The following is a 17,876-nucleotide window of genomic DNA, read 5'->3' as shown; positions in this document are numbered from 1 at the left end:
AAGACAACAGAAAATGTGTTACTTTTTATTTACTTTAAGATAACAAGTGTCTATAGCAGCTTGGTTGTTTTAAAAATAGAAGATAAAAGAACAACATCACTATTGCTGCTATTTGTTTTAAGCAAGAAGATAAAAATCTGTTACAAAAGGTAATTTCAATTAACTAGATTATACCTCCTTTCAGACACTTCCCACGTCATCAATCTGCAGAGCATCAAACATTCAAATTAATTTGTTTTATAACCCTTCAGTGTCTCACCTCTGACAGTCAGCCAGCTCTCTAGTGATTCTCCGGCTCCAGATATTCTGCACTTGTAGAGTCCTTCATTAGACCTGGAAACACTATGGATGGTCATCTCTCCTGTAGAGCTGCGCTCCATGAAGTGGCCATCTTTATAGAAATCAGCTATGAGGTTCGAGGACACCTGCTTATCCCTGCAGCTCAGAGTTACATCATCTCCCAACATCACAGGGAGGACAGGACTCTCCAGGATCACTGAACCAGCTGATCAACATATGTTTTGAAAAAAATGTGTTATATACACACTTTGAAAAAACTTATACATGGAACAAAGCTGGCCAATGTGACAGATGTTTCCTGTGTTTTAATAGTTTTATAAGATTTTTTTACTTTATTGTTTTTTTATAGCACTGTATCACCAAGTTAAATTCCCATGTACATTGTACATTTGGCGAATAAAGCGATTGAAAGGTTCTTTTCATGTGTTCCTTTGTTCGTGCACGCACTGTAAAACACGAGGCAGAACAAAGAAACACTCTTTACGGCGCGCATCCAACAGGCACACACATGCTCACACACTCTCTTTGGTCTGTTTAGTTTAGTTATTTAGTTAGATTGAAATGTTTAAGTCAGTTCAATTTCAATTTATTCACAACACTAAAGATACAAGTTCAGGTGGATAGAATTACTATGTCCATTCCCGTAATACATTAAACATTTATTGAGATCCTCAGACCTCATCATCAGTTCTCAGTTGTAACTCATACTCAGCTAGACCGAAGAGCAGGTTACGATCAGTTACAAGTTGCCATTTTTAATACTTCTATTAAGCTTTAAAGCATGGAACTTGACATAGGTTAGGTGCAAAACATCAATGGAAAACAACTGGGAAGTAAGCAAATAATCTTTGATTTACTTTGAACACTGTTCTGTCTCACCTATGACAGTCAGCCAGCTCTCTGGTGATTCTCCAGCTCCAGAGATGTCACACTTGTAGAGTCCTTCATTAGACCTGGAAACACTGTGGATGGTCATCTCTCCTGTAGAGCTGCTCTCCATGAAGTGGCCATCTTTAAAGAAATCAGCTCTGAGGTTGGGGGACGCCTGCTTATCTCTGCAGCTCAGAGTCACATCGTCTCCCTCCATCACAGGGAGGACAGGGCTCTCCAGGATCACTGAACCAGCTGAACAACATATGTTTAGAAAAATATGTTAATTACACAGTTTGAAAGCCCACACATGGTTTCCTGTGTTTTAATATTGTAATAAGTTGTATTTTATTGAACATATTAGCTCAGTTGTGCCAACGCATAACAAATAAATCAACTGACCGCAGACTAAAATGTGACGACTTTGCAGTGTTTTCGTATTTGCATACCAGTGACAGTGATGTTGACAGTGTTACTTGTCTGTAGTCCTCTGATTTCGCACCAGTATTCTCCACTGTCAATCGCTGCAAAGGCATCTTTAATTTCGCAGGGTCCTGTTGATGTCGACCAGGTAGCAGCACATGTATTAACAACTCCTTTAATCTTCCTCATCACTCTCCATCCAGTCGATCCCTCCAGTCCCTCACAGCTGACAACAATGGTCTCATATTGGAAGTGCTGCTGTCTGTTTGGTACAACCTGAGGAAAAGCTGCATCAAAGACAGAAACACAAAGAATGAGATGAATTAAATCAAACATTTAATGGGACACCCTGATCAGCTATCTGAAGCTTGAGAATAGGGGCCCAGACACTAACCAGATAGTAAACATAGATTTAAAATACCAATATGTTATCTAGATTCGCTGCTATGCAGACGATACCCAACTGTTCCTATCATTCCCGCCAGAGGACGCTACAGTCCGGCACGGATCTCGTCATGTCTTGACAATATCTCTAAATGGATGAAAGAACGCCACCTTCAGCTCAACCTATCTAAGACTGAGCTCCTTGTCATCCCAGCCAGTCCCATCTATACAACCACAGATTAATATCCAGCTTGGACCAACCAAACTCGTACTCTGCTTCTATCCACCCTGTGCACTGCCTGTCGGCAACCTGTGTCCGATCGGACTTGAAGCTGTTGTCGGAACTTACTCACGTTGTTCCCTCCTATCTAGATCCTTGCTTGTGTTGTACGAACTCTCACATGTACGTCGTTTTGGACAAAAGCGTCTGCTAAATGAAATTGTAGAATTGTAGAATTGTAGAATTGAACGAGGCAAAAGTGAGCATGGCTCACATTTGCTCGCTCACTGCTTGACCCCTACTAAAGAAGGGCCAAAGGTTTTGCCCTTCTGGAAAAATTTAAAAAATTTCAGGCACCCTAACCAAAGACCCTAAGAACTAACTAACCTAAGTGCTAAGTGATCCAAAAACATATATTCCATCAGTCTAAACATTGGTTAAATATGTATGATATATATAGACAGTAGGCCTACATTTAAATGGATTCCAGAGTGGAGTCAGTAGTTTAGAAGTCCTTGGGGTTTAAGGTATTCAAACATATTTTTGTAGCAACTGCTGCCTTAAGCTCTTTTTAAAAACAGACATTTTTATATTGTTATAAATTTCATGCCATACATGTGGACATCTGCAAATCACACCAAAACTTGTACATAGTAAGATGCTTTTACCTATAGTCTTATATACGTGCAAATGTTGGCTCATGTTCATGTGAAACATGACAGAATAAATGTTTGTATCTTTGGCTTTTTTTACTGGTATTTTATTTTCATACATACAATTATTTAAATATTATCACTTAAGATACAGAAGAGAAGTTTAAAATTTTAAAATGTTAAGCTTTGCAACCTGTCAAATTGGGGATTATGTGATTTTGAAGCGTACATAACTTTTTTATCTTGTTTGTTTGACTGATTATTAAACCGCTACTTACCAACTTTTTGTGAATAACTGAAGGGAACTTGTGCGACCAGCAGCACCAACACAGTCATCACTGGAGAGACAATACAGCTGATACTGTATCACATCTAACATATATAACATAACAACATGCAAATATTTGCTCCATCATCAGTAAGCAGATTACAACTTTCTATATTATGTGTTACCTAAGAAACTATTCAGTTCCTCATGTTATTTCATAATGATTGTCTCAATAATATTTCTGTGAATATAAGACAGTAATCAGTACTCACACAGTCTGATGCAGAGAGCTATGACCTCCATGTTGTCTTGCTACTGACTGTCTGAGCATCAGACTGAATTTATAATATCATGTAAGTCAGAACCTCCTCTTCCTCTTCTTTTTTCTCTTGTGCAAAGCCGTGGTAACGCCAACCGCTATCTGAAGCACGTTGTGCCTAAAGTAATGTTCTCACGGTAAGGATGGCCTCTGAGTGAGGCGGAGGTCCTGAAAGATACATGTACGCCTTTTCTTTCATGCTCTTTCTTTTATTTTAACCTTGAATAAATACTAATATAATCAATATGTTTTGCTCTTGGCGGCTCACATTATTACAGTGTTTAACGGTGGTGTCTGTGGTTTGATGAGGTTGATCCAACCTTGGAAAGTGAAGCAATGTGGTTCCTTGACAAAAAAAGAAATTAAAAGTTTTTTTCTTGTACATTTTTGAGTTTACAATCTATTAAACATTTTAAGTCCGTCCATTTTTACACAATTCACACATTGTTGACAATAAGTGGGTTTCTGAGCAGTTGACACAATAGTAGCGCTCGCCATCCAATCAACAAAAAAATGCAATTCTTGCAGAAATCTCCAAATGTTAAAAGTTTTTGATCCCAAATCACAGCATGGCTTTTTCTATGGTGTTCCTCAAGGTCTTGGTGTCTTAATCCGTTATTTTGGAGGGATTATTGATCATTTTTATTGATTCTCCAGTGGTAACATTTTTTTAAATTTAGCACCAACTCTGTGAAAAAAATGGTATCAACCCACAAATTGCTGCAACAACTTATGAGACACAATGGAACATAGAGATGGAAATCATATACATATACACACAGTGCTGAGCTGCATCTCAAATTAATCTCGAGGTTTCCAGCTTTCAGATGATGTATACCACTTCTATGTGACATCTACTGTTGACCTGCTATCTCCCCCATACACCCCCTGGACCCTCCTAAAAAAATACTAAAACGGCTCTATTGTGGATCTTAAATGAATCCATTTCTACAAAATGAAGACAATAATTAACATGCATACCAACAGCTATTTGGGAACCATCTTTATTGTATTTCTTTGTCAAGTTATCCAAAATTAACAATTCAGTTTGCATTAGATGTGACGCTTATCATTTGTCACAGTGTCATTGTGTCTCTATGGTTTCAGGTCAAACGGATGTAATTATGTTACCACAGTGAGTGTATTAGTATCTACAGCTGCTCTGTTCTTGTAAACAGCGTCTCAGACGTGTGAACAGACACGTAGCAGATACAAAAATGTGGTTTAACTGTTAAAGACTCATACCGCTTAAAAATAGACACTGATGCTGTGAGGTAGCTGAAGCTCTCAGATGATGATGATGATGATGAAGAAGAATCATATCTGTTCAGGTCATTTCCACTTCATAATAAGTCACACATTGTCGTTAATTAAGAATCAACACATTTACTCTCCTTACAAATGTACATAACTTGCAATATCTATAATTGTTTCTCAGTATATTTCTTACATGTATAAGAACAACTTCTATAATGAACATACACAACTCTCCCAACTGACACTGCTTATTACATACAATTTGTATGACAAACAATTTTATTTAGAGAAACTGCTGCTGACTATAACATACTAAAAAAATCGGTCTGCAATGGAGGTGATTAAAAATGTAACAGATCAAAATAGTTTGGTCGACATATTACAAATGCATTAAGCAGCTCTGTGTGGTCGTGTGAACTGCAAACATTACAGAACTTTAAATAGTCTCTCTTCCCTTCTTCAGCCAGGAGTCTCGGGTCTCAGTAACCTGCAAGACACACAAGGGACGAAGACTATAGCTGTCAATATGGTTAAACTCTTAAACCAACACTTATGTTTGTGCTGATCCATTTGAACTTAGACTTGAACAAATCTTCATTTTATATCATTATTATGCAGAACTTAACATCTGTGTTAAACATTAGTAAAAATCAATTCAATGATTGCTTGATACAGTTAAGGGGGGTAATACTAGCAATTCCTAAAACAAACTGATACTGTTATTAAAAAAATCCGAATGACAGAGATTTTTGGTCATTTGATCTTGAGAAAACAAGTCAACATCTACACTATCTTGTCATCACACTTGTGTATTAGAGTCAAATCTTTGATTTTAATGTAATTTATATTCTAATATAAATAAATGTAAAGTAAGTGTGGCCCTATTCCATCTCACACTTTGGACGGACACACTTTGGGTCTATCTGTGTTATTTTTACCGCAATGCAGGTACATGTAGAACAAAATGTATCTGTGAAAATAAGGGTCCAAATTTACAACATAAGTCTTCTGGTTACTGGCCCCATTGTTTATTTATACAATACTGACCATCCATTCGCTTACCCACACAACACATGAGGCTGCAACGTGGCTTAAAGTACTTGGTGTTCTGATGAAAAAATAAATCTAACGCATGCATCGCCTTGTACTATTTTAACGAACGGGGAAGTGAAGGGCTCATCTACCTTTTTCTGTCTGTGGGTTTCTCGTGTGTTTTTTTGTCTGAGAGGCTAAAAAAGAAGCTGTAACTATCACTAGGGCCTGAAGCTGCTTCTGGCTGATACAGTTTAAAATGAATGAACTTTCAAACGATGAAGGTCAGATTAGTGATTCAGTGGTTGTGACACTAAAGTGATGTTTGTTCTCAAGCACTGCTGCGAAGTCTGAAAGAAGGTCAACATTAATGCTAATATACTGCATAACATAGTAAAATATTTCCATTTACTAGCTTTGTTTTTTTACCTGATTGAATATATTACATGTTACAGTCTGTGTGTCTCAGTGTCAAGTTCATTACCTTCCTCCCTCCGGGGTTTGGTGATGACTGAATATATCATACTGGTCTCTTCACACACTGAAACATAATAAAGAAGGAGGTAAATACTGTATAAAGGCAGACCTAATATTAATACAATAATAATAATAATAATGAATATATTCATATAATTTCTTTAAAAAGTGAATTTCCTTTGGAAGCAAGTTTATTTATTTTGAGCCAGTTCTTATTTTTGTAAATATTTATTTCTTAATATTATTATTATATCAGCGAATGTTTGCACATTATTCTAATATACTAACACTTGTTTTAACCCTCATGTTTTGTCTGTGGTAACAGCTTGACGCATCATGACTTTTTATAATTGTATGCAAATGTGTTGCGCAAATATTTATAAACATGGTTTGGACATTATATGTTTCACAACTCTGCTTCAGAAAAGTACTTGTTGGTGTCTCGTGGAACACAGCTGTAAAACAAAATGGATAAAATTAGTTTTCATACTGTATGCTTTGAATCTCTAATTGGCGTTGACATACTTTTTACTCAGTGCTACCCTTCCTGGATCCCAAATAAGTGTGAACACACACACTTGCCCATGTGCACATATTAATGTGTGTGCATGAGACACACACATAGGACATTTTGTTGTTTTTTCATGACATTTTGTTTTGCTATATTTACATCACAGCGCTACGATTCATTCATCACACCATCTCACATGACCCCAGAATAATATAAATGTAAAGGTTGGCGGAAGACAACGGCTGTATTCGAAAGTAAACGAATCTAAAAATCTAAAATAATTAACTTAGGCCTAACTTTGCATGTCCCTCGAACTATATATATATATATATATATATATATATATATATATATATGTTGAAAGGAGGTTGGTGTTCCTCACCTGTTCGTGGAGAAGAGGAAGACCGGAGGGCGGAAGGAGAAGTTGGGGTATCTGTTTGAATGAAAAAGCCCACCTTTAGCAAGCTTTGTGTCAATAATTGAAGTGGTTTCTTTATTTCTATTCTCTGTACCTCTAGTGATTGTTGGACGTCTCCTACATCGCATTGATCCCACCAACAGCAGCAGCAGAAACACCAAGAAAACGCCGACACCGATGCAGAGCAGCAGTAAGAGCTGAGGGCCATCAGCATCTACTGGAGAGATAATGGGATGTGCTGCACAGGAGACATGATCTTAATGCTGTGAAATGCATGCTATTTGTTATTAACGTTTGCTTCCTCCAAAATCACATTCTCAGCACTACATACTCAACATGTGTACTATCGTTCAACATACTTGAGTGTGAATAAACAGTAGTATGTTTCTTTTCAGACACACTGAACAGTAATTTACGTCGTCACTTCCTGAGACCCTCCTTGCCGGTTGGACACATATAGCCATGGTAACCAACCTCGTGAGAAAATCTAAGTCTGAACTAATTTAAAATATATATCACGCCTAGCAAAGTGAAACTTTATACTTGCAGTTAAATTGAAACGTTATTAATGCTACAGAGCCGTCCATCAACGTCCGTTATGAACGTTGACAGAAATAGTATGCAATTTTCGTACTATTGGTTTCATACTAAGGTTTCGGACATAGTAAAATGTCTCACTTACTGTTTTAACGTACTAAATACCATGATAATATGGAACTTCGGATGCAACGATAATACTTTAATACATTCTATAGAATTACTATGTTCGTTAAAGTAATACTTTCAACATTTCTTAACATCCTCAGACCTCATCATCAGTTCTCAGTTGTAACTCATACTCGGCTAGACCAAAGAGCAGGTTAGGATCAGTTACAAGTTACCATTTTTAATACTTCTAATAAGCTTTAAAACATGGAACTTGACATAGGTTAGGTGCAAAACATCAATGGAAAACAACTGGACAGTAAGCAAATAATCTTTGATTTACTTTGAACACTGTTCTGTCTCACCTCTGACAGTCAGCCAGCTCTCTGGTGATCCTCCAGCTCCAGATATTCTGCACTTGTAGAGTCCTTCATTAGACCTGGAAACATTGTGGATGGTCATCTCTCCTGTAGAGCTGTGCTCCATGAAGTGGCCATCTTTATAGAAATCAGCTGTGAGGTTGGAGGACGCCTGCTCATCTCTGCAGCTCAGAGTCACAGCGTCTCCCTCCATCACAGCGAGGACAGGACTCTCCAGGATCACTGAACCAGCTGAACAACATATGTTTAGAAAAATATGTTAATTACACCGTTTCAAAGCACACACATAGTTTCCTGTGTTTTCTGATTTTAATAAGTCATTTTTTTGGAGTTATCCTGCTAACAGACAGACAAACAAACAAACAAAACCAACGCCAGTGAAAACATAACCTCCTTCCTAGGCCTTCAGCCTTCGGGGAGGTAATAAATCAACTCACCGCAGACTAAAATGTGAAGACTTTTGCATACTCAGTGTTTTAGTATTTGCATACCAGTGACAGTGATGTTGACAGTGTTGCTTGTCTGTAGTCCTCCGATTTCACACCAGTATTCTCCACTGTCAACCTCTGTAAAGGTGTCTTTGATTTCGCAGGGTCCTGTTGATGTCGACCAGGTAGCAGCACATATTTTAACAACTCCTTTATTCTTCCTCATCACTCTCCATCCAGTCAGTCCCTCCAGTCCCTCACAGCTGACAACAATGGTCTCATATTGGAAGAACTGCTGTCTGTTTGGAACAACCTGAGGAAAAGCTGCATCCAAGACATTCCAACAAAAATCATTTCAAATTAGAGGTGGCCTTGTAGATATAAATGCAGTGACATCAAATCACAAATGTTTGCAACAAAGATATTAAAACAATTTTACAGTGTCCTGTTGTTGAGTTGAATTTGGCCACAATGACACACTCTTCAAATGTTTTGGAAGTCATCCTTAACCCTCTGAGACCCTCGATCCCGACCGACTTAACTGTCTTTCAGAGGTTGCAGCAGGTTCAGCCTTGCTCAGCACTGCGGTACTTTATACTGTATCTGTGTGTCTATTTATATCTGTGATTCGCCAATATGCTGATGACATCTGCTTAATTTTGGCATAAAAAATAACCAAAAAAGGGAGTGTTAATGTGAGGATGCCCTCACTAACTGACACAATAACCTGCATATTAGCTTGTCATGAAGGAGGTTAAATAACGCTCCAAACTTATACGCTAAATTTAAGCGAAGAAAAGCTGGCATGACCATTTTCAAAGGGGTCCCTTGACCTCTGAAGGGGTCCCTTGACCTCTGAAGATATGTGAATGAAAATGGGTTCTATGGGTACCCACGAGTCTCCCCTTTACAGACATGCCCACTTTATGATAATTACATGCATTTTAAGCATGTAGTATAAATGCTATTTTCGCCTATTCTTAAATGGTGTATTTGAATATTTCTGCATCCTGGGGTCCCTAAACAGTCTTGAATTACTGTACATGACTTGGGTATCACTGTAAAGCTGAGACTCTTGTGGATCCAATGAGCCCAACTGGATTCACGTGTGATGATGTTAGTCCCAATAGGAGACATTTCATTGACCTCACTGTATAAAATGACCTGTGGTGACCTCTAGGATAATCAGTCTCATGAAACTTTACAGCCAGAGCATTCAGAGGATGGATGGCTTTCCTAGCTAGATTGACAATAAGGGGGTTTCTGAGCAGTTTACACAACACAAGTGCTTGCCAACTAATTGCCAAAAAAAATGCAATTCTTGCAGAAATCTCCAAATGTCAAACGTCTTTGACCCCAAATCACAGCATGGCTTTTTCTATGGTGTTCCTCAAGGTCTTGGTGTCTTAATGTGGTATTTTGGTGGGATTATTGATCATTTCTATCAATTCTCCAGTGGTAAAAAAAATTGTTAAATTTAGCACCAACTCTGTGTAACAAATGTAATCAATCCAAAAATTGCTGCAAACATTTATGAGACTTAAGTGAGCATGAAAATGGACATCATATACTTCGATCATAATGTTCTAAACCCTTTAGAAGTTATTGTAATTAATTAATTAATTAATGTTTATTTCTGATTTATGACTAGAACAACTTGACACACAGTGCTGAGCAGCATCTCAAATTAATCTCCAGGTTCTCAGCATTCAGATGATGTACACTACTTCTATGTGACATCTACTGTTGACCTGCTATCTCCCCCTAAAGACCTCCTGGACCCCCCTAAAGAAGACTAAAACGGCTCTATTGTGGGTCTCAGAGGGTTGAATGCAAATTGTGGCTCAAGTTCAAGTGAAGCATGAATGAATAAATGCATGTGTTCTTTAAGGTATTACTGGCATGTTATTTTAATACATACTGGTATTGAAATATTATGACTTGAGGTACAGAAGTTTTAAAGTTTAAAATGTTAAGCTTTTGCAGCCTGTCAAATTGGAGATTATGTGATTTGAAGCCTTTTAAAGATATCGTTGTTAAAACTACACCAATTATACAGAACATTTTTACTTTGTTTGTTTGATTATTAAACTGCTTACCGGCTTTTTGTGAATAACTGAAGGGAACTTGTGTGACCAGCAGCATCAACACAGTCATCACTGGAGAGACAATACAGCTGTTACTGTATCAGATGTAACATCTAACATATATAAAGTATATAACATAACTGTAACATGTCGGTAATATTTGCTCCATAATCAGTGAGCAGATTACAAATCTTTATGCGCTGTGCTTTTTTAAACCTAAGAAACTATTCAGGTCCACATGTTAGTTCATAATGATTGTCTATAATAATATTTCTGTGAATATAAGACAGAACTCAGTACTCACACAGTCTGATGCAGAGAGCTGTGACCTCCATGTTGTCTTGCTGCTGACTGTCTGAACATCAGACTGAATTTAAAATATCATCAAAGTCAGAACCTCCTCTTCCTCTTCCTGTTTCTCTGCTAGTGGGGAAAGAGCAGGTCTGTGGGTTTTCTGACAGACAGAGCTGCTCTGACTTTTTTTTTACAAGAAAAAGAAAGTAAATATCAACAGGTGGCGGCAGAGACCTCATTTTCAAAGCGTATAACTCTGGTAAACAAAAAAACAAATGGATAAATATAATGTAGTTTTAAGCAAGGCAATGACTTTTGTAACTTCACCTCCTACAAACAGACATTTTTATTGGACATTTGGATATTTTTAGGCCTGTAATGAAAAAAAATCATATAAATAGATAATACTACTAATAAACCATAACAATAACCATCATTATTAAATATCCGTCTTTGAATTAGTTTGGTCTCTCCAGGCAGGTTCATGTTTTAGGAAACAAACAGATAATAAAAAACAATAAAAGAAAACGTGATATTAAGGTAACATACATTCGTTCCTCACATTTTGTCATGACGACACACTAATGTCTCACTCTGCCCTCTGCAGTCGATCAATCTCATATCACAACAAATGTACATTTATTTGAACCAAGTAGCCACTTTGACAAAGACATCTATTGATATTATTCACATTTTCTACTGACACAGCTTCCTCGGTTTGCCACCGTAGTATTTTATACAACCACCAACTAAATTATATAGCAGATAGCAGCTCCAGAGTTTAGTTTGAACTGTTATCATAAATAAACAGACTGAAAGAAAATTGAAGTGCAATACAAGAACACAAACATTTTATTCTCAATATATTGGATCAATTTTGACCTTTGTTACCTTTGTTATTGACTATTGTTGCAAATTGCAACCAACTGAATATCCCTCCGCTCACACCTTTCTTTCCAAGCGTTTCACAAACTGCGATGGTCTTCAGGTCTAACGTAAAAACGCGAAGGCCCTCTCTAGAGACAGTGTTTGGTTTGTCCATTCTGGGTTACTGTAGAAACATGGTGGTGCAACATGGTTGACCCGCTCCCTTCGTAGATAGGAAAGTATTTTGCACTTGGTGGCTCACGTTACGGCAGTGTTTAACGTGGCGTCTGTGATGTGATGAGGTTGATCCAACCTTGCAAAGTGAAGCGATGGGTATGGTTCCTTGGCAAAAAAATGTTTAAATGTAAATGTATGTCTTTATATTCTCAGAGAATATCTGACTTTTTTCTTCTCGTAAATTTACAACTTTAATCTTAGATAAGTTTTTTCTTTGAATATTACCCCAATCTCCTGGCTCCATAATTTGTATTTCTACCTACAATATACCCTAATATGCTGTCGTAGAATTATCCTTGATAAGAAAAAAAAAAAGGAAAAAATAACTGTAATTTTAATGACTACACTTTACACATATCAAAAGTGGTTTAAGTAAAAGTATTTCTCTCTCTGAAAAGCAAAAGTGTTGGGAGGTGCCACACCTTCATCTGGCAAACACTGGAAATATGACACTAAGTGAATTGTGAGTGGTTAGCAAAGGAAATCTCATGTCTGCAGGCCTATCAATACAAAAACTCTGCACATTTGGTGTTTTAGGCTTAAAAGTAATCAGACATGCAGATGTAGAACATTGTGCTTGCAGTATAAAACTCTAAAAGTCACATTCACTTGAGTTGAATGGAAAGGAACAATGAAGTCATAACATTAGTTATCTATTTACAGAGTGGGTGGGGTGAAAGTACCCATGGTTTTATATCTGGCTGTTTGATTCTTGACTATGACCGTGCTGTACTTTGAGGTGAGGCGACTCTTTTGACACACAAGCAACAGGTATGTAGGATTTTTACATAAAACACAAACGTTTTAATTTATTCCGATGACATTTTTCATTAAGCTATTATTGTTATCATGTATAGCCTGTTTCTGGACTGGAAGTCAGAGTGTAATCTTCTTCTGTAATCTTTTAAAATACATGTCCGTGGGTTTTGAAGCACCAATCGGTTGCTTATAACACATAAAATGAGGTTGACGAACCCGCATATGGAAAAGCAGAAGTCATTTACAAAAAAAAATGAATGAATGACTGTATAATGAATACAATGCATGGCGAAATAAACTGAGCCATACAGTGTGTTCCAATCTGCGTATTTCTGTACTTACACCTACTATTTTGAGTGCATAAGTGCGTTCACACTGGGAAGTACGGCAAAATGCAGTGCACTCAAAGTACCCAGATGTTGTACTCAAAACGGTCAGATCGTTGAGTGTGGAACACTGGACACTTTCCACACTCAACTGTCAAAAACACTGACAAAAGTGCACTACATTGAAGTATACTTCAGGAAGTACGTGGATTGGAACAAACTGTATGTGTATACGAGAATAAAAGAGTGAATATATAAAAAGAACACAAAATAAAATCGAACATAAATGGATAATCTACTTTTTGTAAGTGGTTAGGGTAATCTGGGACCAAAACTTGTTTTTCCACATATTTAGTCTCTTGAAAATTTATTTAGTCCTGGCTTTTCTCCTGTAAGTGCTATGTTTGACCACCTGTATTATCAACATGTCCTCATATAACGATTCGTATGGTATTTTAAGAAAAGTTATTCTTCATTTTTCGTGTGTTTTCCTACGAATGTCCAGCAACACGTGTCAATTTATGCTCGTTACATGCATACAGTCTTTTCAAAATAAACTTCTGTCTTGTCCAGGAAACAACTTGGTTAGGTTTAGGCAACATAACTACTTAGGTTTAGGAAAAGATAGTGGTTTGGGTTAAAATAACTACTGAAGTGGCGTAACTTCAATACGGAAGTTACGTGATAAATAAATCAATGATGAGTTGGTTTACGTGGATTACATTCAAACTGATTTTGTGGGATATATATGAATAACAGTGCATTACTTTTTTGTATGTATAGCTACGAACGTTGTATGAGACCAGTCTGGTATTATTTGAGTTACTAATACAATATTAAGTCACACTGTTTGATTTAATTGTTAAAACAAGTCTAAACCATTTGAGTGATTGCACTGCCTGAAGTTACAGTGTACAAGTCTGCTCAGTGGGCTTCACCTCAGGGTGGGTTGAGAGATATTATAGATTTAATTGGTCTTACAGTTGACTTATTTTCATTTTCAGGACTCCAGGATGATTCAAATGAAGGACAGACTCCTCTTGAACCCTCAGCTCAGTGACTTCAGTGAACTGGTCTTGCATCACATTGTTGTACTCCTTCTCTTAACCCACTCTTGTGGAGGTAAATCACACGCAAACAGATGGTAAATCATTATCAAGAGTTTGGATATAAAATCATTTAATATGATCACGTGAGGTCAGAGAACTAGAACTATGCAATACATTTTACAACCCAATAAAACACACCATTGCTTAGTTAACTACACTTTGTGGTTTTATTACTTGGTCTGGTATGACCAGAAGCTAGAGGTATACTGTCTCCAGGAATAACCACATGCTCGTACCCTAAAGTTCAATATAACAAAAGAGTAGAAGAATAGTAGAAGAATAAAATCTTGGGAAATAATGGAAAATTCAACGGTCCTGTAATTTGTAATTGTAGCCACAATGGCCACTGTTCAACAACTTTAACATAGTGGTGTTAAAGCAGAACATGCTATGGTTGTATTGGTATTATATAAATCGTAGTACCCATTGGTACTGGGTAAAGTTTACCCAGTACCAATGAGTATAAAGACCACTGGGTCAACAATACTCCCAAAACACTGGGTTATTTTGACCCAGTTTTAGTGTTATACAGTAACAATGTCATATTTACATTTCTGTTGGGTTAAAAATTAGACCAAAAAGGGTGGTTACTTTTACCAAGTATAATGTTATTTTTAAACTCTATATTTGGTGATAGATCCTATAGGAGTTTAAAAACAAACAAACAGACAAAACATGTTTTTTCTTCTTTTAGGTCAGTCTCAGGTGATCGGTACATCTCAGCCAATAGTGGCAATGGTTGGCGATGACATCATTTTGCCATGTCACCTGGATACTGGTGTAGATGCTACTGACCGGACTGTGGAGTGGGCGAGACCTGACCTAGATCCCAGTTTTGTCTTTTTGAGGCGAGACAAGAGGGAGTTTCATCTTGAGGAGCATACATTGTACATGGGGAGAACATCGCTGTCCGCCAACAACCTAAAGTGTGGAGACATTTCACTGAAACTCTCTAAAGTGAAACTCTCTGATGCAGGAAGCTACAGGTGCCTCGTTCCCAAATCTATAGAATTTGTAGTTGAGCTCACTGTGGGTAAGTTGGCAACTGAAAATGTATGAATGCATTATATAGTTATACAGTTATGACAGTCGGAGATTCTACTGTACTAGCCAAAATGTGAAGAAATGTTAGAAAGGACATTTATGGTTGAGGGTTTCTTTTCACACCTACATACAGAGGAATGAGGACAGCAACATGAAAGACGTTATTGTGTTTTTATTAAGCCTTCACACATGCTGGATCAGTAAAAGCACACGAAATCTGATGCCTTCAGAGACTACTTTGCACAGACTATACTGTTTAAAAGGAGTTTTTGGCCAACAATAAGGATTCTTATGCTGGCAAGAAATGTACTGTACGTGGGCTGACCAGAGGGGCATTTGGCCTGAGTGTAGAGGCATTTCAGCCAACCAGAATGAGACTTTGGCTGACCAGATTATTTGGGCAAAGCGATGACTAGAGGGACATTTGGACAGACCTAATGGGCACTTTACTGACAAGAAGGGTATTTGGACAGACAACAGAGGCAGTAAGGCCAACAGGGGCATTTTTGGCAACCAGATGGGTTCTTGTACTGACAAGAAAGATGCTGTATGTGGGCTGACCAAAAAGGCACCAGGTGGGCCAGAGGTACTTTTGGACAGACCTAATGGGTACTTGACTGTCAAGAAGGGTATTTTGGATGACAACAGGGGTAGTTTTTTCCCACCTAAAGGCATTTTGGCCAACCAAAATGGTACTTGAGCTGAGAAGAATGTCATTATGGCTGACCTGAGAAGCACTTGGTCCTCCTAGGTTGGGGCATTTGAACTGACCAGGCTGGCTCTTGAACTGACAAGAGGGGTACTTGGACAGACCAGAAGGGTGTTTGGACTGACCCCATTAAGGCCAACCCCAGGGGAATTTCGGACAACCAGATGGGTTCTTGTGTTGACAATAAAGGTGCTGTACGAGGTCTGACCAAAAGGGCATTTGGGCCAACCACAAAGGAGGGGTACTTGGGATAACTACAGGGGCATTCTGGGCCCACAAAAGCATTTGGGCCAATCAAAGGGGCACTTGTGCTAACCAGAGGGCTACTTGAGTCAACTAGGTTGACCAGAAGGGCACCTGGATTACCCACAGAGGCATTTAGTATAGTAAGTATAGACTGTATATTATGTGCAGTGTGTGTTATATTTTCATTCTTGTGGAAACTTTACATTCAGACTATATTTTTTTTTACATTTATTAGGTTCCGTCTCCTCACCGGACATAGATATTTCCAAAGTCAGCAATGGAGTGCTGTTAGAGTGTAAATCTAAAGGCTGGTATCCAAAGCCTGAGGTGTTGTGGCTGGACGGTGAGGGAAACCTCCTCTCTGCTGGACCTCCAGAGACAGTCAGACGTCCTGATGAACTCTATACTGTCAGCAGCAGAGTGACTGTGGAGAAGAGACACAGCAACAGCTTCACCTGTAGAGTCCAACAGAAGAACACCAACCAGACCAGAGAGGCACACGTCCATCTGCCAGGTAGATTTTATTTTTTATGAGTTATTGATGTTACCACTTTGTTAAAGATAGTTGAAGTTTTATAAACACATCTATTATTTGTTTTATAATTTCAGCTGATCTCTTTATGGTTCAGTGCAATTCTGATGTCCGCATCACCATCATCCTGGCAGTGTGCATTGTGCCTATTGTTGTCTTCATTGTGTGGAAATTGAGACTAAACAAAACCAGTAAGTCACAACTTTATTGTTCTTTTGAAACCTGATGTGATCTTAACCTTCACACAATCCATTGCAATCATGGAACATACAACTTGTTGGGTATTATCCCACTTATACCATGGCAACTTGCCAACAAAATGCCACATGTCCTCAAATTCAAAATATATTTTACTTACATATAATTCTGATTTCACATCAAGCTAAACACAAAGAAGTTCGCGAGTCAGGAGTTCTTAACAAAGCGTGACACTGCATAAACAAAACAGGTTTTAACTTCAAACTAAACACCTTTTCTGTTCACACAGAAACCACAAACAGCAGCATAGAACTTCAGCTTCTGAATGAGGGAGAAGGAGACAGAGAGAAGCTCATGACAAAACGTCAGAAAATTACCTATTTAGACAACACAAAGGCAAAACTTGATGAGGACTTGCGGAGGAATGAGGGAGAATTGCAACATGTACAACATGTGATTACAACACTTATGAACCAGAAGAAGGATCTGAAGGATCAGAGAGAGAAACTCACCTCACTACAGCAGAAAGACAAGACACAGATAGAAGAGTACAAGAAGAAGCTGGAGAACACCCCAGCAACGCAAGAAAAAAAAAAAATGCAAAGGCGTGAAAAGACCAAAGAGGATCTGGAGAGGAGAAAGACAGAACATGAGGAACTGTTACAGAACACAGATAAACTACTGGAGACAACAGAGGAGATGATTAATAAAATGACAGAAAGGAAGGGGAAACTAGAGAGAGATAAAGAGCAAATAAATAAAAACCTGAAAGAGACGCAGAGACAGACGGAGATTCAGAGGAAACTTCAGCTGGATCAGTCAGAGAGAGAAGAGGACAAATAATCCATCATCAAATGATCCTTTATGATTGTTTCACTTGATA

At 38.0% G+C, this 17,876-nt stretch overlaps 2 protein-coding genes across 3 annotated transcripts; one reads left to right on the top strand and one right to left on the bottom strand.

Moving 5' to 3' along the window:
• Positions 1 to 4,427: 4,427 nt before the first annotated feature.
• On the bottom strand, positions 4,428 to 11,033 carry LOC119481237 (Fc receptor-like protein 5). Of its 2 annotated transcripts, none has more exons than XM_037758003.1 (8): positions 10,977 to 11,033; positions 10,685 to 10,744; positions 8,649 to 8,909; positions 8,143 to 8,388; positions 7,227 to 7,370; positions 7,097 to 7,147; positions 6,211 to 6,267; positions 4,428 to 5,181 (listed from the first exon to the last, which is right to left on the bottom strand). In XM_037758003.1, exons 1-8 carry the CDS (start codon positions 11,005 to 11,007, stop codon positions 5,174 to 5,176), a joined length of 858 nt encoding a protein of 285 aa, XP_037613931.1. In that variant the 5' UTR covers positions 11,008 to 11,033; the 3' UTR covers positions 4,428 to 5,173. The 2 variants fall into 2 exon arrangements, with proteins under 2 accessions (XP_037613931.1, XP_037613932.1); XM_037758004.1 differs by having other exon boundaries at positions 7,227 to 7,349.
• A 3,129-nt stretch (positions 11,034 to 14,162) lies between these two features.
• LOC119482098 (butyrophilin subfamily 3 member A2-like) lies at positions 14,163 to 17,836 on the top strand. Its single transcript, XM_037759502.1, has 5 exons — positions 14,163 to 14,277; positions 14,959 to 15,297; positions 16,499 to 16,777; positions 16,873 to 16,986; positions 17,283 to 17,836. The coding sequence occupies exons 1-5, from the start codon at positions 14,169 to 14,171 to the stop codon at positions 17,834 to 17,836; spliced, it is 1,395 nt and encodes a 464-aa protein (XP_037615430.1). The 5' UTR covers positions 14,163 to 14,168.
• Positions 17,837 to 17,876: the final 40 nt, after the last annotated feature.

The sequence above is a fragment of the Sebastes umbrosus genome, chromosome 22 (genome assembly GCF_015220745.1).
Source record: "Sebastes umbrosus isolate fSebUmb1 chromosome 22, fSebUmb1.pri, whole genome shotgun sequence".
Taxonomy (NCBI): Eukaryota; Metazoa; Chordata; class Actinopteri; order Perciformes; family Sebastidae; genus Sebastes; species Sebastes umbrosus.
Note: the sequence above shows the minus strand (reverse complement) of the source record. Positions and strands in the feature narration are given on the sequence as shown.

Bases quoted from the DNA above. Each gene is read 5' to 3' on its own strand.
- LOC119482098 (XM_037759502.1), top strand. From the start codon at position 14,169: ATGATTCAAATGAAGGACAGACTCCTCTTGAACCCTCAGCTCAGTGAC. The intron at 16,778-16,872 runs GTAGATTTTATT...TTATAATTTCAG, and splicing joins GGCACACGTCCATCTGCCAG to CTGATCTCTTTATGGTTCAG. The intron at 16,987-17,282 runs GTAAGTCACAAC...CTGTTCACACAG, and splicing joins ATTGAGACTAAACAAAACCA to AAACCACAAACAGCAGCATA.
- LOC119481237 (XM_037758003.1), bottom strand. From the start codon at position 11,007: ATGGAGGTCACAGCTCTCTGCATCAGACTGT. The intron at 10,745-10,976 runs GTGAGTACTGAG...TTGTCTCTCCAG, and splicing joins AGCTCTCTGCATCAGACTGT to TGATGACTGTGTTGATGCTG. The intron at 6,268-7,096 runs GTGAGGAACACC...ATTATGTTTCAG, and splicing joins TTCCTCTTCTCCACGAACAG to TGTGTGAAGAGACCAGTATG.